Below are 25,225 nucleotides of genomic sequence, written 5' to 3'. Positions count from 1 at the left end.
CCTGGAAAAAAATGTACAAGCAAGTGAGTGTGCAACTGCAAACTTAGCCAACTAGTTGGCAACACAGACATTGCTGTCATTAGATTTTCAATTAGCCATTTCATGCAGTCCATTTGCATTTAACAGAGGGTGGAAAAAAAAACACAAATCTCATTAGAAAACCAGCTTGTGAAAACCAAATTTTACACTAGCACAATTATTTGTGGCGTTAGCATAGCACAACTGTACTCCATCGTTATTTGAGGTTTGGTTTCATATCAAACAGAATTTATTAAAAAAAAAATAATCTTCACATTTGAACGAATGACAAATCATGAACTTAAAGCCTCACCTGTAAATATTAGCATCCCAATGTATTGTATGTATTAATTGTATGTATTGTATTAATGTCATGTATTTTGTTTTTCTACCTTCATTCCTTTCATCACTTTGCTGCTGTGAAATGTAAATTTCTCCACTGTGAGACTAATAAAGGCATATCCAATCCAATCCAATCCAATCTCCCTCGATAGTTTAAGCAGTTTCACAGTTCCTACAACAATAACACTAATGCACATGTGTCAAAGTAATGGGCCAAATATGGGCCGCAACGTCATTTTATTCGGCCTGCAAAAGCAGAAGGTCAAATTGTCGAATTGTCGTATGTAAACCAGAATAACATTTATTAATATAATAATATTGATTTTTTTTTGTGAAAATTGATTTGAAAAGTAGTTATTCATTAATTTGTTGTGCATTCTGTTTGTAATATGTGGAGGAAATGAAACATTCTAATGGTTTCCCAAAATTCATAACGGCCCTCCAGAGTAAACAGTAACTACAATGTGGCCCGGGGAAAAAAAAAAAGAGTTTGATACTCCTGTACTAAAAGCAACCCAGTTTCACATGGCAGCTTTAAACTGTCAACCTATTTAAAATTGCATTTTCTGTGCAGCTCTATCTCTTGTTTGTATTTATAATTGCATTTTATCTCATGTGTGACCCAAATGAGGTTAGGATGTTTTAGAAAGTGGCTGGATGGGTGATCAAGGTCCCATTTTGGCATCCAGGATATCCGATTTCAGGTGCTTTGCCTCAATTTCAAAGGGGAAACAAAATGAGCGAGTGCCATTAATAATATGCTTGTGGATTGACATTTAGAGAATGGTGTCAGCGACTAATGGTGTCCTCTAGTGTTGTACGGTATTCTCTGGTCCAAATGGAGGCTGTGGTATTCTGTCCTGACCTCACTGCCAGGTGCAATCAACACCCCATGGAGGAGGTCCCTATTTAGGAGATTATTTGCTGGCACAAGGTCTGCCAAACCTCACCTAGCTCTTCTGCCAGATTTCTCAGCTTACTCCATTAATTAATCATCAGGAGCCGTTTCTGTTTCAGTGTTGACGTTGGTTACACGCTAATGATAGAGTTTCAGGTGGCTTTCGATAGTATCTTTTTCCCCATCAGTTTAACAAGGGTGACGAGTGCAATACAGAATTGGAACAGGGACGCGCCTTTAGGAGGAGCTAGCAGTGACTTTGTCCTACATTTGTCTTTATAGGTTTGAGGGGCGCACCCAAGAGGAAAATAAAGCAAAGGGATGAACGGAGGTGTCCACGCTGACGGTCATGCGGGGGAGGCGGGGGTAGCACAAACTACATTCTTCTGCTGACAACACCATCACATACTGTAACCTGTGTGTGTGTGTGTGTGTGTGTGTGTGTGTGTGTGTGTGTGTGTGTGTGTGTGTGTGTGTGTGTGTGTGTGTGTGTGTGTGTGTGTGTGTGTGTGTGTGTGTGTGTGTGTGTGTGCGTGAGTGCTAAAAGAGGAGCAGACAAAGCCTGAATTCAAACATGCCACGGGCGCATATTGGAGGTAAACAAGCTCTGCGCAACAGCAAATAGATGGGCGGTCATTCTCGCTGCTTACTGAGGCTTCATTCATAAACAGGCCTCTCAATATCAGCATGTTTGCCAAATTAATGACAACTACGTGAGTTCATTCGTGACAACAAAAATGAAGCCTTTTAAAATAAAGTCCATATCCGCTTTTTGGGATTTGTTGTGGTTGTATTGCATTGCTCCGTGTCTTGTGGCATGTCGGCCACTAATACAACATTGACTCATATGGAGGTCCGTGATGAGTGGCCCACAGTGACTGCAACACACAGCCGTCAATATTAAGAAGGGTAATCACAATCATTAAAAGTTTGAGGTACTAGTCTGTAATCATTGATTTTTCTTCCACTCCTGTTGCCGTTCTTTTTCAGCAGAGGTAAATGAGGCGGATCTATTTTTAGAAGCTGTGCGAGCGCAAGTTAATTGAATTACGCCTGTGGCCTAATGCTAACGCTCAGTCGTCTTCTTCATGCATCCCCACGCACGCAACACCCCACACCAGGTGAAAAGGAGTCAAAAATTGTCCCCTTGTCAATCACAGCAAGAATACTTGATGAAAACCAAACGAGCTGCTGCCGGATTGGTGTGACAGCTCGTGTGTAGGTGACAAGTCCGAGTGATAACAGACAAGCCAGTGTGCCGTCCTTAAGTGATGCATTTTGGATGAATTCGGCATTGGCAACGTAGGATGCTTTTGGCCGGCCAATACACTTTGAATTGTGCGTAATACAGCAAATCCTGATCGAGAGGCTTTCGAGTTCTAGTCAGGTGTGTCGAAAATGTAGCAGAAAATTTACACAAGCTGCACCGTGATTATAATGTAAAAAAGCCCACAGTTTGTACAAGCTGCTGTAGTTTGATAAGAATTTCCCAGTGAGGGAGACATGAGTTACTCACAATGCAAAGCATAGAGGTGTGGATTGGGGGCAATATGGACTGCCGCGCTGACGGCTTAGGCAATGCTTCTGACGCAGGGAGGCAAGACGTTGAAACTGTAACATACTGGCCCACTCTATGTACACCCGCCGGCCACGAAAATGAGAACTAGAATCCAAGCAAAAGTCGTTTGTAACATGTTGGTTGCGTCATTTAGCGGACCAAGACAACAATTTTAACGCGTGAAGCAAGTGTGTCAAGCGTTCCAAGAACAATGTACATGAATCCGTATATAATGCCATCTTCAATTGGTGTTTATGTAACATGAACTCACTACCTAGAACAAAATTGTTTTTCTGTACAGTTTTACAAACATTTGAATCTGAATCCTGGTGAATTTGCATGATTTGAAATGTATCAATAGATGAGTGTGCCTCCCAACTGATTGCATTCCACCTTACAGGTTGACTTTCGTGTACCATAGATCAATGATTCAGACCCCCATTCAGATTATCTAAATCTACAAAATTGGCGAGAAGATGAATATTTATTTAGAAATAATACAGATGTATTATTTCTAAATAAATATTCATCTTCTAGATCAGGGGTGTCATATTCATTTGTTTTATTATTACTTTTTTTTTTTGCCGCGGGCCACATTGTAGTTACGGTTTCCTCTCGGGGGCCGTAATGAATTTGGGGAAACCGTTCGCGGGCCGAATAAAATAAAGTGGCGAGCCAGATTTGGCCCCAGCCCATGACTTTGACACCTGTGATCTTGTGCCATTTGGTTCCATGGCAGAAATTATGGAATTGGGATGTGTATTTGCTGTTATACTTTTTTTATTGGTGCGCCCAGGATATTTCTCTTTGTTCATTAAAATGGGAAATACTGCCATATAATCATAGAATGTTCCCTCCATGCAAATGAAATAGCATGATGAAATGCAAATGCCTCCTTCTTCGATGTTCACTCAAGGGGCTATGGACTGACAATATTTACAGGACTAAATTATTGCATGTACTCAACAGCCAGTGGATTTGCATTCAAACAAAACACAAATATATATTACTTGCACAGAGCATAAATATTTCCACAGTGAAATATTTATCAGGAGTGTTCATTTTGCAGCCATTGTGAGCCCACTGCCAAGTTTTATCATCCATCGAAGCTTCTTTGGATCTATCAGGAATTCAATTTTTTTTAAAAAAGTACTTTTGGGAGTGGATAACACTGCAGTAGTTGTCAGAGAGCTGCCAGGCCCGCAATGTGACGCTGGGTGACTGCCAACCAGGGAGACGCACCAACTGGCAACACACGCCCGTCTCACTAATTCACCCACACACACAACTAAGCAAGATCCTCTACACACATATACGGTATCTCCCTGTCTCTGTTGCCATGGAAACTGACATGCCTTCCATTGACAAGACGCTGTCCTCGTGTGTGTGCACGTGTATGAGTGTGTAAATACGAGCATTTGCATTTCAGAGACTTCACATCTGATTTATTCGCAGTATGTAGGGCAACGTCAAGGCAAGTCATGTTTATTTTACTTTGTGTGGCTTCATAAGCAGGGAATATCTTTTATAATTTCTCCAAAGAAGTATAAAATACTTACTCTGAGGAGTCTATAAAGTATATTCCAAGGGCCCCGATGCTGAGTGCAAATACCAACACCACCTGAGGAGACAGGAGAGACGAGCAAACGATTAGCAAGTAGACATCAGGTTGTTATATTCGGATACTGTTGACGCAACACGTAATTAAACATTGTCTCGTCATGTTCGGGTTGCAAACTGATGTGCATCTTGAATTTGCCTCTAAATAAAAAACGCCCGTCTTCAAATAGAAGTGCTTCGGGGTGCTGACAACATGATAACTGCGTGGGCTGGAGTAAACATGGCTGTATAAGGTTGCAGATAGGACATAACTAACAGCAATAGGTAAAGGTGATGCACCGGGTAGCACAAACATCAAACCAGGCCTTGAGAAATCTTCCACCTGAAATAAACGTGCTCATCATCACCACAATGTCAGTGCAAATCATCTTGCCAAAGAGCTGATCATGGGAGGGGTGCACAATAGTCTCCAATTCAACCCATTCAACAAAAGCAGCAAGCTGTGCTGCATAACGGTGCCATTTATTATTGATGACCGAGCTTCATTACTTTCATGCGATGCCCCTTGAGAAGGATCTGACACATTGTGCCCGATGTATTAAGCACTTTGTTTTTTTTTTCTTCTTTCGTTTTTTTTTTATGGATTTAAGATGCTTGAATGCAGCACAATGGCCATCTCGGGGCAGAAGTGTTGCGCAAGGTAAAATGGATTGGATTGGATTGTTACACGTGGGAATTCTGACACAAAAGGCAGATGGGAGGCTGAAGATGAAAAACAGAGAAAATACAATGAGGTAGCTAGTGGGTGGTACATCATTCTCAAGCTATTATGTCGTCTGTAAAACCAAAAGGAATGCACTGTCACGTTGGGAAACAGTCAAGAAGTCCGTCCATCTGTCAAACTTACAGCACTGCTGATGTTGAACGTATTGATAACAAACGAATAAATAGAGAAATCACCTCATGAATTATGTTATAATCATTTTTTGAGGTCTCAAATTGTGAAAAATAGCTATGTGTCATAAAATTATTTTTCCTACATGCTATGTATCAATGTGGAAAACGTCAACAACACGAGTGCAAAAAATAAATACGAATCTAACATACTTTGTCTGATATCCATCAGTGGCTGGACATTTTCATAACTGAATCATCTCGAGACATCATGCTTGAATGACGTGCCCTTAAATTTAGGCCGCAGTGTGAGTTCAAAGGTTATGGTGGGTTGTGGAAAAAAGAGGAATGGAAGGAGAAGGAACAATGAGTGCTTGCCTTCATGGTCGGCGGCTGAAAACCCACGACGAGCCAAAGAGAGGAGACGCGTCATCATCTTAAACTGACCTAGTTATTCAGCTGTGAAGAACCCACCTCACCATCCCCCCATCCTTCCGCTGTGCATTCAAATTACTGTGCGAGAAGCACTGCAAAGGGGGAAACCTATCAGAGTATTTTAAGGCAGACGGGCATCCCCATCCCTGTTAAAAACCCGATATGTAAGATGAGAACAGCAGCAGTGGCATCTTACTGTTTCTCCTTAATAATGCCATGATTGGGTTTGATTTACCTATCCCATGCTATATTTAACGTGAGAAGCTAAATATCACTTGAGCAAGTGTTATCCTGGTACTGGATATGCCGAGGATGTGGTGACAAAGGTGTGTATGCTCATGTGTCTGTGAACATGTCAGGTTCTGGGGTTGCAAGCTAAAGGGCTAAAAGTGGCAGCTCACATATGAACGACAGCAGAATTGTGAACATGTTACATATACACGAGAGGCTGAAGATCGCACTTGATTTGGCGGTCTGTAGGATTATCATGGCTCGCATGTGGAAGAAAACTGAGCCAACATGGAACTTGGAACAAGAGTGATTTTACAGAGTCATTTTGGGCCATGGGTTTTTGAGTCTTTCTTCTCGCTCTAGTTGTGAAAGACATACTTTATCAAATCCCATTATGCGAAGCCAAACATTCTCCAAGCAAAATGTGTACCAAAAACAAGGTAATAGCCAGATGTATTTTTAAAGACCACATCTCTGTTCCAGTGGCTTCACGAAACAATAAACACAGGGTAATTGAATTAATTAAAATAAACAATTAGCAAAAATAATAATACATGTGATGAAAAGGTTTCTTCAGCCGTATTCTGTATTTCTTCTCAAAGACGTCCAGATGACGGCTGAAGAAACCTTTTCATTGATGACCACTACTGTACGACTGAGAATTTACACAGATGTATTTATTTATATGCGCCTTTCAAAACTCTCAAAGACACTTTACACATGTGATTTCAACAAAATGTCAGAATATAGTATTTAAAATAACTGTGATAATACTCACTATAAATATGAATGGTTTTCTGTTCCTCACGATTGGTAAAAAAATCCAGCCAAACAATCGGAATGAAAGTCAACTTGCCGGTTCGATAGCGAAGCTACTGCTAGCTAGCCTACACACTGCTCATTAGCTTGCACGCTTGCTTTCTGCTGTCTCTCACAGAAGTATATTGATGCTAATGTTAGCATGGGGCTTGTCAATGTGGCACTGATATTCAACTGTTTCATTCATGGTAATATTTCATTGCAAATTAGAACTACGGCAGAACTTTTTCCCTCCACAAAGGCGAATCCTTCTGTCCATTCAACCTGAAGTGTACTCATCATTTTTTTTACTCATTAGGCTCATTTAAAAGGGGGCGTTTACCTGTTTCGATATCAACGGACATAGGTCGTATCATCCAATCAAAATTGCACTTTCCGCCAAATGCCGCCCAAACAGGAAATGAACAGCGAAAAACCGATAAGTTTTAGTTTTGTCAGTGAGCCATATGCAATCATCAAAAGAGCCATATATGGCTCGCGAGCCATAGGTTCCCGAAACCTGGTATACAGTATGTGAGGCAGTCCGGTGGACCAGTGGTTAGCGCGTCGACCTCACAATGCAGACATTGTGGGTTTGATCCCGGCTCCTGCCTTCCTCCGTGGAGATTGCATGTTGTCCCTATGCCTGCGTGGGTTTTTACCGGGTACACCGGCTTCCTCCCACATTCCAAAAGCATGCATGGCAAGCTGATTGAACACTCAAAATTGTCCCTAGATACAAGTTTGGGCATTGATGGTTAAAATTGATGGCTGGCAACTGGTTCATGGTGTCTCCCGTCCACTGTCTGAAGATGCTAGGTTAGGTTCCATCACGCCCTGCAACTCCTGTGAGGATAAAGCGGATAAGAAAATGAATGGATGGATGGATGGATGGGGTATCTATTGCCATACACACTCCTTGGCTTGATATGGCAGTCTGGAGGCACAAGATGCAGCAATGACCTGACAACGCTGTTAGGAAAAGCAGACTTTGTATTCCGGTCACACGTGGGCATAACTCAGCCCTTCAACTGCCGAATTGTGCTTTCCAAGACATGAAGCACAAGCATACCAATTGATTGCAGTTTTGTTGTTAGTTTGAACAAATATTTCCCATTTCAGAATAAGAACATGTTTGGGAAAGTTCAAGTCATTCGCTTGGAATCAAAGACTTTGATGACAATGAGGTCCCAAGTTGTGCGAATGCTGGATTTGGCGTCTCTCTGAATGCTAAAGCCCCACTTAATTTTGTGATTCTCTTCCAAGTAAAACATTTTAATGATGCATAACTGTCAAGCAAAGAGGGCCCAATTATATGTCGGCAGGCGCCACAACTCCTAATTATCGAGAGGAGCAAACAACAAAGTGCAAGAAACAATGACAAGAGCACAATGCTACATTTGAATACCAATCACATTTGGTTTCTCAAATGGGAATGCTGAAGTCCACAACCAATTGTAATATTAATTTCCTACACTCAAATCAAAGTCAATCTTCACTTTTCAACATTTTCAGTTCAGTAGTAACTTTACTTATGAATGTCACTTCATACAAAATTTGTAAATTATGAAATGGCCCAATCTGAAAATAACTCATCTTCTTATGAAATAAATTGCAAGATATGAAAGGTAAAAATCTGAATCAGAATCATCTTTATTGCCAAGTATGTAGAACACACGAGGAATTTGTTTCCGGTAGAACACGCTGCACTAGTATCGTCGTAAAAAAAAAAACTGCTAAGTGGCACTATACAGTTCCATTTTGGCTACTGTTGAAATAGTTCAAAGAGTTCAAAGAGTTAATGGCTTGGGGGAAGAAGCTGTTTAAATGTCTGCTGGATTTGGTGCACATGGATCGGTAGCGCCTGCCTGAGGGGAGGGGGAAATACGGTGTGGACTCCTAATTGCACGTCAGATTTTCCGGAACACAACAAACACAACACTGCTCTGTGATTGGCTATTACCTCACATGTTTTTGTCATAGTTATAGTATAGTTAGGTGTTGATGCAGCATCCTCATCATTCACCCAGAATGAAAAAATGTCCACGAGTTGCGTGACTGCACACTATGGCCACCATTTGTATTTATCCTATTCTTTGTTTTTAGAAGACAGGTCGGCCCGGTAGTCTCATTCATGATATGATTTGTGCATATTTCTACATAGAAGTCACTCATCTTACTCTTCGTGACAGCTCACCTGGTACCTTACGACTATTTGGATTCTGAAATGCCTGAGCATTGTGCATCTGCTAAGGTAATACCACTGGCAGAGTTCTACGCCTTGATGCATGAAAATCCAAACAGTGGTGTGAAATACAACGCCGTCAGAGTGATGACGCTAATTGAAATGACCTTTGGCTTTTGCATCAGAACAGGTACAAATTGACCTACGAACAGATTGCGGTCCGGTCATAGTCACGTGTGGATTGCATGCTGTCAGTCAAGAAATGTTCTGTTTTCAAGCCACTGAGTTTCACAGATTGAGAAAACCTCCGTGCCGTTTTTGGGACAAACAATTTCACCCCTCTGGAGTCAAATAATATTTCTGAAAGGACAATTTCCTGCTGTGACTGTACAGGTTTCCTCTTCGTTCATGACACCTATCATATGCATGACCGTAAAATAAATCGCCATCCATCACTCATCTTCAACTTCGCATATCAAACGTGACGATGTGAGCCTGACAGCAACAGCATCATATAACGTGGTCATTACAGTTGGACCTCTGCAATTTGCTTCATTTAACCTCAGTGGCCTCGATGAGACAGACACCAAGTTATTGTTGTACCTCAGCAACAGTACCATTGATTGATAGGTGGGATAGCGTAGCAGCCCAGTGAGGAGGGAAGCCACTCAGGTCTGACAAGCTGACAGTTTCTAAAATGAGCATCTGTCAGCCGGAGATGGCTGGGGGTGAGATGAGTGGGAAAGAAGCAGACAGACAGGACAAGCTCTCCTCTAAAAGTTACTCCATCAGTATCAGAACAGGTATATTTAACATGTTCATGTACAGACACATATTTAAAGTGCAAACATGTAGTCTTAAATTGTTTTGAATTACGTGTGTTGTATTTTTACCCTTTGTTTTTAATCTTGATTAATTGTTTTAGTTTGTTAGTATGCATATGTAGCCTCTCAAATGATTTGAGCTAACTGTAGTGCACTTGCAGATCCTGGATTTGCTCAAAATTCTCTATGCTTTCACTCATTTTGTAATCCAACTGAAACCTGCATCACATTTCTCAGCCAGCATAAATCTTAGCTCTGGCCTTATTGAAAGGGAAATTCCAGCTGGGACGGTCCATGATTCACGAACAAGGTTGGGAAAATCTGGATTGGGCACTTGAAAGAAAGGTCAACCTTCTTCAAAAGCTACCTACGATTCACACATTTTCCGTTCTCAGGAATCAATTGTGTGGTCATGACCTTGAAGGTTTTTCGTCGACTCCAAAATAACAAAAAAGAAGTGAAGTAATGCCACAAGAGGCGAGATGAGATAAAAGTCAGAGATGACGGCGGGAGATGGAGGGATGAGGAATATTGGAAAGACGCCCCCAGTGGGAAGTGACGAGCATAAAGAGGGAGCCGAAAATGGCTTGTGGCAGAGACAGAATGAGATCAGCTGAAGAAAAAAATGGGTTGAGAATATTAGAGCACGTCCTCTAAGGCACAGCGCGAGCTTAAATGCCACAATGTGTGCACATTATGCGCGCATGCTCCCGCTCTGTTTGCGTGTCTATATCATGGCTACATCTTCAGCCACGCCATCTTCCACCTTTGTGCCGTCTGTGTGTGAGCGCTGTGTCCGTAGGACGGAAGGGAGGAGGGACCCCTACCGCGATTATACCAGCACGAAGTAGATGAGAGGACACATGTGACCAGCCTGCAAAGAGCTGGCTGCTGCCACGACACGGAGCTGATATGATGCCATTATGCAGATGCAATGTAGCTTCGGGCTTCTATTATTTCCAGTCAAAGTGTTCAGCCGTGTGAGCCATGCAGATAGCGATGTATTAAAGACTTAACGTGGAGCGTATTTCAAGGCAGTTCAAGGGCTAGATCCTATTGACCATACAGTAGTTGTTGCTGGGCCCAACAACAGCTGTGAGATTCCTTCCAATTGTATTGTTTTTCTCAACCCATCCATCCATCCATCCATCCAACTATTTTCTAATCCACTTATCTTACCAAGGGTTGCGAGCGGGGAGGAGGGGCTGGACCTATCCCAGCTGTCTTCGGGCAGTAGGTGGGGGACACCCTGAACCAGTTGTCAGCCAAGTGTAGGGCACATAGAGACACTCGCATCTCGGGACACTTTTGAGTGTTTAATCAGCCTGGCATGCATGATTTTTGGGAATGTGGGAGGAAACCGGAGTACCCGGAGGAAATCCCCACAGGCCTGGGGAGAACATACAAATGCAACACAGCAAGGACGGAGATAAACTGAGAAGCTCGTTCATCCGGGAGGGGCTCAGACTCTAGTCTCGTCGCTTCTCCTCCACATAGAGAGGAGCCAGATGAGGTGGCTCAGGCATCTGATTAGGATGCTACTGGGACACCTCCCTGATGAGATGTTCCAGGCAGGCCCAACTGGCAGAAGACCCCGGGAACGACCCAGGAAACGCTGGAGAGACTATGTCACCCAGCTGGCCTGGGAAGCCTTGGGATCTGCCAGGAATAGCTGGAAGAAGTGGCTGGGCAGAGGGAAGTCTGGGATTCCACGACTGAATCTGATGCCCCCGCGAACCGACCCCAGATAATCGGCAGAAGATGGATGGATAGACCTATGCACTGTGAAATTGCTCACCACTGAACCACCAGTCAATCCTTCAATTTAACCTGTTTTACTTTATTCCCAAGCATTCTACCAATCACCATGATTCTGTAAAAACATATTTTCTTCGGTCAATGTAAATTTCCATGTTGGCTCACACGCAACCGTAAATAAAAAGATCAGCGGGATAGAAATAAATGCACGGAGGAAATCGGAAAGTCTCTTCTGAAACTGTGAGTTGATCTCGTGTAAATGAGCCACTGCTCACCTGAATACAGTTTCATAATCTCAGGGGCAATATAAATTAACTCTGACAGAATTTGTTGCCTGCCAAAAATTGTTGCCCCAAAGACAAACAGTAAACATTAACAGAAACTACTTTGGTGGTGGAAAATGTATATTTGAAATGTATATTTCTATCACATTTATACCACCTCCATATACTTTAATTGGCCACATACTTTTCTTTAATTCTAACACTAATTCATCGGCGGAAGAAAATTGGGGCACGCTTGGCATTTATACAAAAAGCACCACCTCTCATCCTATTAGTAGTCGGCTCACGCTAAGAAAAATGAGGCGAGAGGAAGTTTGGTGTCATTGTGTAGTGTTTTTTGCCTCCATCTGTTCAGTTGATCATAATGCATTCAGGTCACTCTGCAGGTGTCCAAAGGACGTTACTGCCCCGCTATCCTATTATGTCACTTTAATCATGCCTTAAATCATGCTGCCACACGCCATTTATATTACAACGCAATTACCTTGGCCAATATATATTGCATAATCCGGCAGTGGATTTGACTGCTAAACATGCAGAAAAACATCATTCCGTTCTTTGAGCCTTTTTTACAGAACCTTTTTGTATGTCTCTGCCCTCCCTGAGGGAGGGTATGTTTCATCTCGGAGGAGAAGCGACAGTGACACTATCTTTATCTAATTAAATCGAGGTTTCGTTTAATTTCCTGAAGGTTAATGAGAAGTTTATCATCCGCGTCTAAGCCTACTTTTGCTCGGTACCGTTGTGTAGAGGCTGCTGATAAGGTGGGTCGCCAGTTCCTCAAGCAGCAAGGTCAAACCTCAGACTAAGATCTGCAAGGGCAAGGAAGGCAAAGTAGTGTTAGTATTCTTTGCTTGTTGAACAGGTACATGTAAAGCCCCCTTTCTCCTCTGTCGCCACATCAGATCGATCACGCCTTAGGTACAGCTGTCAAAGCAACTTGGTCAATACGGGTGGGATATTCCTGCCACCTGACATGCATGACCTTAACACCTCTTTGATACCACCATTTCCAAGCTTCCAGCAGCTCCTTCATGTAATATATATATAAAAAAATGATTTAATCATGCCCTCCATATGCTCTCATAGGCTGAAGATATGAATGGAAGCTCAATTTGCAAACTGTCTTCTTCGCCCGTTGGGGTGCATACTGTGTGCTTTACTCGCACGCTTATTAATTCCAGGGATAATAAATAGTCTCACAGGCAAAGCTAATTCTTACATAAATTCTATTTTCAACCTTTTTTGGGGGGACTGTAAATCTTCAAATAGAACCCATCATTAAATGAGGTTAAGAGCCATCACAGGCAAGAGCCCCGAGTTCCATTAAGAGGACACTGAGCCTTGCTCCACTTCAATGTCCATTAGCTCCACCTCTCACCTTTGCTTTGGAGCTGCCGTGATTGATTGTTGACCAGCGATGATGCCGGTGATTGTTGTTCAATACCGAGCACGCAGCTCAGTAGAAAGTTCAACCATCATGCTGTCTGCAAGGCAATTAGTTCCTCAGAGACAGAAGAATTTTATAGGTTTTGCATCAGGCCAGCCAGACATCAACACGGGATGCGATCAACAAGTCGTACAACAATCGTATTAGATACAATGACCATACAGTAGTATCAAAACGGATGGAATAATGAACAAGTGAAGTACAACTGTTAAAGCCGAAAACATTTTCTTTTCTTAATTTATACGATGTAGATATTAGTGTATATCAGATGTGGAAAAGTGTCGCCACATAAAAAAGTAAATTCCTGTATTGTGTATTTTCTTTGGGTACTCAAATTTCATAAACATTCATTATAGCTTTTACCTTTCCGTGTACTCTGTAACCTGATAAAAATGGTAAACTGTCCACTGTAATAGAAATTAATTTGCTACCAGACGAGGCTGTACTCCTGCTTTTGTCACAAGTCAGATGGCAAACGTTATCATCTCATCTACAATCTTAATGGAGATAAGCGATGCACAAAACAGATGGTATCAATGAATATTTATCTGTATTTATCAAATATATAAAACATTTGATGTAAGACATAGCCCAACCATACATTAATGGTGGTTGTCAGCCATAGTTTGTGTTGGCTTCCAAACTTCATCGACTATGATCTACCAAAGTTTTTGAGTAACAGCAACCACTAAATACTTAATCAATAAATGAATTCACATTTAAGTCACATTACATTTGTCCATCCTATCTCACACACCACTGAGCTTGTTACGTCAAGCATTATCTTCGGGCCAGTGATCTAATGGAAGGTATAAGGAGCAGGGCCGGTGGCAGAGGTGATATGTTTCACGGAGGCTGAGAGGCTATCCCATCCCAGAGTAGAGCATAGGAGTGGGGGGAAACGGATGTGAAACGTGGCTCAGCAGATGGTACAGATTTTGCTGACATCACTGAATAGCACTACTTTGAGCCACGGGTGAGGTCAGAACATACTGAACAAAATCAGAAATCCCTTTACCAAGTGGAAATGCGGACATATGCAATGTGGCTATGGTTGTCAGTGACAACCATAGCCACATTGCATATGATATGACAGATACAACGTTTCAATATTGTGTTGATACCTGGCAGATACCTGATTCAAGGTATCATGAAAAAATAGCTCATGATAAAAATCAATAATTCTCCTCGGAATAGGTTTTGTTTGCCTCCATGGTGTGGTTTATGTGAATTGGGGCAATGTATCCTCTCACCAATGTTGCGCCAAAAATAACCTGTCCACCCTATAAAGGAGAGGTAGGGATGCAGCCAGACCCATCACCATGTGGCCAATCCGTTCACTCCTACACTGCATCTCTCTCTTTGCATGACTCAGACCTGCTGATGTATATAGAAGCTGAGCCAGATGAAGAAGTGGAGGCAGAAGCTAAATCGCAGCATCAAATGCCTGCACAATGGGCAAAAAGGTTGAATAATAACAAGGTGGAGCTTAATCTGTCCTCAAAGGATTTTTTTCTTTTTTTTTAATAAAGGTTCACCCGCTGTGGAACGATGACACTCTGACTGAGTGATAGTGCCAGAGCCGGGTTGAGCTAAAAGGGATTTCCTCCTCAAAGCATTTCAAGGTCATTATACTGTCATTCAATGGAAATTGATAATGAGGGTGAGAGGGAAAAAGCATTGGCTTCTCATTTCATTATCAAGGATGGGGAAACGACGCATGAGGGAGTATCAAAAATGTTGTGAGTGGGTGTTCAGTGCATGAGATGGTCAAAAACACTTGCTGGTGACTTAAATTAAAAAAAAAAAACAAGGACAGAAAGTGGTTTGTTGGCAGTTATAGAGCCTGGAGGGGAAAAAATGAATAATCTCATGTTATGGATATTTTATCATTCATCACATGAAAGAATAATATCATCCCAGTTCCACTTAAGTTTTTGTTTTGGTTTTTTTCAAACTCGTGATGCATTTATTGCAGTCAAATCTGGACACAACACATGCTAATCAATGACAAACTGTAAAAAAAATATGACAGGTAGTGTTTGTTTGTCTTTATGTGCACAGCATAGTGGCAGTAAATTCACTTTTGGGAGAATTGTATTTGGCTATGCAGTAAAATAAAACCCGGCTTCATAATTTGACTGTTTTCATTTAACAGCTTGCAAATAACGAATCAGACAATCACATGGCATCCATTTGTCACAATGAGGCCTGGTGATCAAGATAATCTCCTTTAATATATGTGTCAATGAATCTTCACAAAAAGGAACGAAATGTATATGACAAACTAGTCATGTATTATATTTTGACAAATGTGCACAAGGTAAGGTGGTATCTCCTCCAAATACTTGATCACTGCAGAGTTTGTACGAGGATACTGAAACTTCTTTCATCTGATAAAAAGGCAATTGTAACTCAATAGTATCATATTACGGCAAGGGATGCTCATCACAATTTGACAAATTATGCTACAGTAACAGGACGCAAACACTTGAGTAGCACTACTGTCAGTTGTATTAAGTTCATCCTGTCTACTTGATATCTAATTTAAAACAGATTATTTTCTTACAGACAGTGTATTGTAGGTGTTCAAATACCTGACATGTTTCGACGTATACTTCTGCCTTCGTCAGAAACATGTCAGGTATTTGAACACCTCCAATACACTGTCTGTAAGAAAATAATATGTTTTAAATTAGCACGACTGTCAATTAAGAATAGAGAGATGTCAAGATGAACTAAATTGGTTAAAAGAGAAGTGACTGAAGACCGGCCACTACAAAGGTAACAGTACACAAAATGAAAGCACTGAAAAATATTTCCCAGTTGTGCGATGTTGGCTATTTCACTGTATAAAAACTGTCTATTGTCTTCTGGTTGTTACTTTCAGCAGGATAACTCCAAACATGACATAGGGCTCTGAAAATCAGACTGAAGATGGACAATCCACATCTCAAAATGGATCTCTGAGGAAAACCGTGTTTCCAGCATTTTGTGGGACCATGCAGTTATTATTATTCTGAAAGGTTGGATATTTAATGACTGTTTGTCAATAATTGTTTTATGGTCTGTCTTGAAAATAAAAAGAAATGATTGTATTTCGTAGAAGCAAATATACAAATGACCTGGCATCAGAGAAGTGGCCTGAATAGCTTTATGTTCGAATTAATTGACAGCCTGTTGGGTTGTACAGAGAACCGTGTCACCGGGTTGAATGTCAAAGGTTGAAATATTGCTACTGAATAGAAAACCCAGGTGTAGAATTTGTTGGCATCATAGGTTTTACAGAGGGCAGTGGCAAGGTTAGAGCAAGGGTCGACTGAGTGATGTGAAATTGGTCCGGGAAACCTGCACAGACAGCACTTCCTGATTGGCTGAACATTGTGGAAGACATACCGTGTTGCATTTTGGTGTGTCTAATCAAATGAGAATCAATGAGAAAATGTATATTGCTGAGTAAGAGCACTCGCAAGCAAAGCCATTGTCCATCCTAAATATTTTTACTAATGCCCTCGGTCACCTTTAGAGGGTTCTGCTTTGGGAAAAATATAGAGTCTGTGCCAGTCGGTGACATAGCAAGTTGCAATGATCCATTAGCTTTTATATCATACTGGAGTCAATCAAGTGTTCGTCCCCTGAGGCTACACGGAGCCTTCGTCACAACTACAAGAACCTGTCTCGGCGGTGACAGGAAATCGCCAGAGCTGACAACAAAATGTGAGAAAATACTGTATCTGCACTGTCAGGCCTCGGTATTGTGTGGATGTCTGAAGCCTTAGATCTCACGTCCTTTCATAATCTCATTTTCTGATGACCCTTGCCTTAGCCTCGCTATCAGTAGCATAGACAACCAACTGCAAAAAAGTGTCTAGCATTAGCGCCACCACTTGCGGAAGTTAAAGCAAAACCGTCAAAATTTAATTTGTCTAATAGCAACGGCCAAGTGCCCAGGCTTTTTTTTTTTTCAATTAGCCAAGTAATTCCTGAGAAGACACTTCTCCAAAAGCTAGCGTTAACCATAACGGTTGCTTTCTTAGCTGTATCCAGAAAACTACAAGGAGCAATGCAGGAAAATATCTCTGTCCCACCTCCTTTAAGGCCATACATTCTATTCTCCCCAAACTGGTTCCTTGCTGACTAAATTAAATGTCAGCTCAATTGTTTTTGTCACACCAATAATCTAGAATTGTGACTGTCACTAAATGGTCCTTAGAGTAGCTAAGATTTTAGAATTGACGGGTTATTTTTCCAATGAGACAATTTTGTTTGTTGGTGTGTTTAAATGTAGGTATAGTTCTTCTGGAGTTTTTAAGACAATGGTAGTTATGCTAGCAACAGCACCATGGGATATTATAGTATGTGTTTATCAGATAACATACGCATCTAGCAAAATAAAAAGAACATTTTTACATTTACATGATCAAACAACATGGTTTGGACATGGATTTCATTTTAACCCCTTTCACTTCTTCAATGGTAGGTCCTTTTTAACCCACGTTAGAGGTGAAGACATTTGTTTAAAGAAATGTGCTGAGCTTTTTTATCAGAAGCTGAATGATTCAACAGCATCTGAGGTGTTTTTTTAAGGACATCGATTAAGAATCACAGCTGAGCCCTTTTCTCTTGACCTTGCTGCCTGACTGAGTGTGGGACAGACAAGGTAGGCAGGGGAGCGCGGAATTGGAGAAAATAAGTATGGTCCTTAGCCTCAAGAAATTGAGGTTTTTGCGGTAAATGGGCTGGTTAATAGATGGAAGCGAGAGAGAAACACCAAGGTGCGATGAGTCATCGTCACAGAAAAGCGAGTAATGTGAAGATGGGCCTCGACTGGCGGCACCAAATAATTTATTTATGGGGTTTAACCTCTAGACCTACCATTTGAGGGTTATTAAAGTGACCCCTGTGCTGTTAATTGAAAGTGAATTGAAGGTGGTTCAATATATAAAGCAAAATGTCCTGGACTGATCATTTGTTGAGGATAAAACATCTAATCTTGAGATGTGCATAAACATACAACCTCTGGTTCATGATAAAGTACATCACGGGGTTTTCCAAACTTGCCGATGAAAGGGGGCAATTAAGAGACGGGCATCGAATAACAAGTTTGTGAAAGAGAATGGAACTATACAGAGGTATATTATCAAGGGTGACCTATGAATAAGTCTCCAAAACAAATTCAAGGCATATATTTGGATTCCCCATCACAAACACTGAGGTTGTACTGGTCCATCAGCTTGCCTTATAAATGTGCCTGTAGTAGCGTGCAAATAACCACGTCCAAAGCAAAAATGAAAGCAAACTTGTTGCAATATGAGAAAGTAATAAACTTCTCTCCATTTGGGCTCCTCAGCACAATGTAGGTCAGTAATAACTTGGGGAAAATAACAAAAGCTCACGCACACTGGGAAAAAAAAATGTTTTTGTCTTTATACCTGTACGCAGAAACCAGACATGCAAGAATTTATTGCTTTTCATTTTTAAGATTAACGGCTGGCAACTTCTTTTCACACATTGGGTGACACTTAATTGGCCTGCAGAGTTAATAAAATGTTCATGGCATGATGGCAACAGCAGGTAAATTGTATTTCCTATGGGGGTACATTGTAAATGCCTGAACTTTGACTGTCACTTTTTCCATCATTCCACTCCTCGATTACCCAGTGTGTAGCTTTGAGATATTTTTTAATGCATTTATCAATAAAAAATTACTCCCACAGCGTTAAAAAAAAACACACCCCCATCCATACAATTGATCCACATTTCTCAAGTAGCATCACAGAAAAAGCCAGACTTCAACCATAAATCGCCAGCGACATATGCTTGTAAATCACACGCTGGAACCAAACAACAATAACATACATCCATTTGATTGCAAGAAACTAATAAAGCAGATGCACATGCAAACACACTCGTATTTCACGTACATTAATAGAATGTCAAAGTGACAAATGTTGAGGATGGACAATTTTAAGATTTACTGTATCTGGCACAAATAAAATGGTACCAGTAATAACAATGTGTGCTCAGTATGCGCCATCGACACTACGACCAGTGTAGGTCCCCTACTCAAACCTTTTTTTTCATTTTTTTTTAATCAGGATGCCAGGCTCAGCTAGATCAAAGGAAATAAGATTATATGCAGAGAGAACCACACCCATCAGTGCCTTGCTGTGATGGAGCCATCAATATTTCATAGCGATCATTAATGAAAAAAACATGGTTGTTCTTTAGGGCAATGTTTTTGTAAGTTTTCCATCATATATCTCAACCGAGAAGATGTTGGCGTACACTTACTCCCACTCAGTCCCCTGCTTGCATGGTTGCTTCCACAGGCATCAACACCTATTCATCACCATTCCAAGGATGCTGGTCTATGCCAATTGGATCGCTATTGATTGAGCGGCTAAATGATCGCAAACGCCCAACGGATAAGTAATCTAAACAAAACAGCAGAGAGGAAAACAAGAAGGGACAAGGGGATGCAGGCGAATGGCAAAAGGAGAAGTGAAAAATGGAGAGATTTGTCCGTGTCCACTACTGTTAATTTAGAGCGAAATTGGCTCGGGATGCGTCGATCGATTGTTTATTTCACGCAATAACATGATTGATGCGCTTCCAGAAAACTTCTTTTTAACTAGGGAGCCAACGACCATGAGAACTGAGAATGCAATTGTGTTACATGCATTTCGTTCACAGCAGATATTTTCAGATTTGAATGAACAAATGCAATGTGAGACGATACAATGGAAAAAGGGAATGTAAAATATGACTGATTTTATCAATACACTTGGTCATGTAATTAGTTGGATGAAATGAAAATAAAGGAACTTATTTTCATTCAGAAGTCAAAATATTTTAGCATAATTTGTCAGATGTCATATTTATTCCGTTTGTGATGGAATTAAAAAAAGCTTGAGGAGCCTGCGTTGAGAAGAAAGGGGTGTCAGCACAGAACGCGACTTGGAATTGCGAGACAATCTCTTTTCGTCAATGGATGCTACAGTTTCACAGTTTGATTTCAAAATTTAGCATGGAGCAGACGTCCACATTGCACCATGACATCCCTGGTTCACTGGTGTAAAAGACACTTTGATCCTCTCTTCTTTCAACTAGAACTGCTTCATGCAACAAAGAGAGTGCAAAATTACTGAAGATTGAAGACAGTCTGTGTCTCTGGTGTTGTTTCGCGTTATATGTGATTTTGTTTTTGACTTCAAGATGGCGCCTCAAGAGTGGCTGCCTCAACATCAGCTGCTGTATTTTGTTTTTGCTGCTGTGAAATTTCTCCACTGTGAGACAAATAAAGGTTCATCTATTCTAATCTAATCTAATCGAAATTGTCGGCGGAACAATAATATATTAGAAAAAAAAATTACAATCGTATTCATATAATAATTATTTTGGAGTGGCAAAAATAAGTACATCAATAAACTGAGGAAAGTGTAACAGCTGACAAATATATTCATCTTACGACAAAAAAATATACATTTTTATTGAAAATGTCATAATATAATATCAAATGCCTGAAAAACAAGTTCAAAGATAATGCTTTTATGGGATTATTTATTTTTTTATTATGAACATCACAACTAATAACGGTCTAAATTTTGGGACACAGATGTGAATGGAAAAACATCCACATTTTTGTTGTCATTTTTGTGTGTGTCAGAAGGGCAATGATGCTTTTGGCGTGTCATCTCTCAGCCATATTTCTGCGTGTTCCTTTATCATGAGGGGGTGAGAGGGTGGATTTGTTTTGGTGTCCAACGTCCTCATGAATTCCCTCACACATGCAGGGCTCCCCTTGGCTGGACAAACCACTGATGCAAAAGCCTCAAGTTTGCAAGCGGGGCAATGTATGCAAACAAAGCGGCCTGAAGGACGCCGCCAGTTATTTTCATGCAAAGGGATGAAATTGTTGTCACGACGCAGGACCTGAGGCTGTTTTGACAGCTGTACCCATGCTGAGGAGTTTGCTGACAGCAATAAATTAGTTACACACACTCGACGGGAAAGCATAATCAGCGGGGCTAAACAGACATAAACACAACCGTGCGTTGACACACACCGGCAAGTAAACAAGGATGCAGCCGCTTGAGCACACCCACATAGAGCATGCAGAAAACACAATATATTGTAGGTGGTGATAAAATAAATGAAATAAAATGCCAAATGGTTGGTCCACTGGTGTTAAACATTGAGGTAAACACAACACAACAATGCGGAGGATACAGTGAAAACTGCTGCTCTCGGACCAGGAAAGAGGTCAATCCCAGGGAGCACGAGAGAACACTTTCACACTCATTTTCTGCACAACGGGACGTTTGAGGACAGCAAACACAATGCATTGCAAGTAACATATACTTGCCTAGTTTGTTTTGCTGCCAATGCACCCACAATTGTGCTTCTGTTTGTTGAAAAATATGAAGAAATTGTCTTCTGTACTTCCATGTTCATACTGAAATACTGTACCGTATTTTTTTGCATTCTAAGGCGCTTTGGAATACAGTGATCGCTGGCTACTTCGCGGTTCACTTATCATGGTTTCAGTGCATCACATTTTTTTTTTCAGGTAAAAAAACATTCAGAATAAAAAAAAAATGCTGAATGATTCAGATGTTTTGTACATGGCTGTATCTCATGGTTTAGCAATGTGGACTGGCCGTGCATCTTCAGAGCCACACCCAGCACCCACCTCTGATTTATAACACTGGTTACTATTACATAAATTTACTTTGCGGATTTTCGTCAATCGCAAGTGGTGCTGGTCCCCATTAACCACGAAAAACGAGGGATTACTGTATAAGGCACACTTTCCACCATTGTGGGACGAATAAAGGTATTCTGATTCTGATTCAATGAATGGCCACTTTAATTTGGTTTCACATTTAGGGCGCCTCCTATTATAGGGCACATAGAATATAAGTGACGTTCGCAGCTATGCTAACGGGAATACAATACAGTTCTCTTTATACAGAGTTTTGACTACCGCTGCAGCTATATCAAAGCGCTTGACAAACCATTTAAAATATTGTACAACGTCAAAGGAATCAGAATATTGATCCAAATACAGTAAAGTCTCGTTATATCGATATCGGATATATCGATAGTCCCGGTTATATCGATATCGGATATATCGATAGTCCCGGTTATATCGATACTATTTCTATGCACGCACGGAGAAAATTACATGCAAACAGGGTCGGATATATCGATAGTCCCGGTTATATCGATATTTTTTCGGACTCCCTTGAATATCGATATAACGAGACTTTACTGTATAAGGTACATGATATCATTAGGGGCATGGTCAGCTTTTGAGAACCTTGAATGTGTTTAGGTGTGTCTGAGAGTGCGGAAATTGTTAGTGTATTCATCAGCTATGACATAGCAGTAAAATAACATATCTGCACTGAGTCTGTATCACCATCAGATCGAAACATGAGGTGTTCCCCTTTTACCCAAAAGTTCAAACTACCTCGTTCTACCTCCAACTGCGTTGCATTGTTAACACGCCCAAAGAATGACCCGTGCTGCAGTATATGTACAAATAAAAGCCTTCTCATATAAATACCTGCTTCAACTACATGCTCAAGAACAATATCTTACTGGACTGATTTTGTCTTAGAATTGGAAAGATGTCGTTCAGAGATATAGAGCAGATGTCGTAGAGGATTTTGTTGGACATTTTTTACTTAACATGTAATGGAAGGCAAACAAATGTTTTTCCCAAAAATGCCCTTAAAGGACAACCGACGTCTCCGGACAAGTTGTGTCCATAATTTGTAAAATCGCTTCAAATGACTTCTACTGAGCATATTTTACAAAGATTCCACCGCATATAGCTATATTTTACGTTTTAAGACTCACTCTGAATATTCCGGAAGTCTTGTTTTTGAGTTGGTGACGAGTCCTCACCCTACGTCACTGAAGGAACGCCCCTCAGCGAGAAAGGACATACCTTGCATCACCTCAATGCATTTTGTGGTACGTTGTTTGGTCTGAAAACTTCGTGTTGATCCGTGTTGATGGCGAAATTAAAAGGAAAACACATAAATAATGCGATGGTGAATCGTTGTGTGTTGCGCCAAGACGTCTACAGTGTATTTGATGTTCGCTTACAAAACGTCCGAGGAGACAATTTCCAAGGAGCTTTGTCACCCTCTTTTGCCTTTTTTTGGGTACTGCGAGTGCTAAAGTGTTGTCACTACATTTCTCTCAAGATGCATCAAAATGACTGGAATAAATTATTTAATCGATTGCAAACATGTATGCTTTCCTCTTCAAAACTATTTGAATCATATTCATAACTGGATGAGTAACAAGAAAGCATTTTTTCCGAATCTGAAGCCACTGTTTTGATTCTCGAAGAAGGCAAGACGTCTTGGCGTTACGCCAGGAACAATGGGGCGGGACCTTCTGAAACTGGCCACTTCCGGGTTCAATTTGAAGTAGTTTTTGGACACTTTAAGTCATTTTTATTGGTGTTTTGCATTTGACTAAAAATATCATACTGCGTGTTTTGGGCATTTTAGATCCTATAAAACGTTTTTCTGATGTCAGTTAGGAAACAAAAAAGTGATGTTGGTTGTCCTTTAAATTATGTTTGCACATCCATGATTACATTTGCTATTTGAACACACACATTTGAGGAGGTGAATATCTGCAAGGTCATTTTAAGTTTGACAAGCAATAATGCACATACTAAAAAAAAATCAAAAAACAGATAGATGTATGTGTTGGATTTGACATCACATCGGAAATGAATTATGATCTGCAATGTTTGGATTGGTGAGGAGGCAGAGGGATGACCATGGGCTTTGTGAGCAGATCGTCCTCGGTTGCCGCCCAAGATCCCATTAAAAAACATGGCGGGATCTGACCTATTTCTGGAAACGACCATGCCGTGTGAATCCACCGTATAGGGAGATCTACATTTGGAGATCATAATCCCTGTATTTCTTGGACATTATGGGATTACATACATTATCAGAGTAATATTAACACGGGAATCAATTAGTCAAGAGTCCCAAAAAAAGAATTTCAGGTCACTTTCATATACAGCTGTCCGGGGGGAATTTTCCTTGCACGCTGTGCCCTTGGGTGCTTAATGAGGTCTCTCCGCAAAGCAATTGGAGTGATTCCCCTGTCAAGTGCTTGATGAGGCAACCAGAGGTGCCATGCCTTTAATTTACATGCAGCCTGTTTCGAGTGAACAGCTGCTCACGGGGGGCTCTCAGAATCACTTCCTCCTCAGACTGCAAGTGACACTCCAATTGCTAAATTCCTTCCTGCTTTGCACAAGTCCGCACAAAATGATGCTTATTCACCAATGGCTCCATTTCTTTTCTCTTAAATTCATGTATGATTACTTTTATTACTGTCTATGTCTGTTGCCGCTCTGACCCTGAGCTCCGCAGTGAGTTGAACACCACACTGCAGACGCTATTAAATATTTGATGTGGTGTTGTTCCAAAAATGGAACAGGTGAAAAAGAAAGACATCCTTAGATGGGTTTAACCTGAACATTAATCTTGACCCTGTGCACAGAGGTTAACGGCGGCTTATTGAAACATTGATATATGTTGTGATACTCGACTAGAAATTAGAAATACAAGTTTGACAAATCTATTAACAACGCCAACGTCGCACTGTATCACACAAGGTGCAAAGATGGATACACTTAAGCACGTACTGTAAGTGGCTGAGTACGCCTACAGCCCTGTCTTTATTGACATTGCGAACGCATTCTGAAATATACCGCGAAGCCTTAATAGGGTTCTGCTCAACTAGCCATTTTGCTAATCACCAGATTGAGCTGTTTCTCGTGCAGCCTGTGTCAGATCGTAATGGTTACGCGCCGTGGGCGGATGTTTAATTTTTCCTCTCATCAGAGCCAAACCAGTTGGGCAAAGTCAAATCACGCATCACGCACTGGTGAAAAAGACCCACCACAACACCACTCAATCAGTGCAGAATAGTGCATTAAA

General features: G+C 41.0%; 1 protein-coding gene across 13 annotated transcripts in view; it reads right to left on the bottom strand.

Annotated features, from left to right (window-relative positions):
- LOC148889303 (calcium-activated potassium channel subunit alpha-1a) overlaps nucleotides 1-25,225 on the bottom strand; it is a 150,995-nt gene that overhangs the window by 76,543 nt on the left and 49,227 nt on the right. For all 13 annotated transcript variants that reach the window (XM_089011865.1, XM_089011867.1, XM_089011868.1 and 10 more), the window contains exon 3: nucleotides 4,376-4,437. In XM_089011865.1, the coding sequence (XP_088867991.1) occupies nucleotides 4,376-4,437 (62 nt within the window). The remainder of the gene's footprint in view (nucleotides 1-4,375; nucleotides 4,438-25,225) is intronic.

Source organism: Hippocampus bargibanti, linkage group LG13 (genome assembly GCF_051943395.1).
Source record: "Hippocampus bargibanti isolate YZ-2025 linkage group LG13, ASM5194339v1, whole genome shotgun sequence".
In the NCBI taxonomy this organism is placed as follows: domain Eukaryota; kingdom Metazoa; phylum Chordata; class Actinopteri; order Syngnathiformes; family Syngnathidae; genus Hippocampus; species Hippocampus bargibanti.
This window is presented reverse-complemented; position numbering and strand designations above follow the sequence as displayed.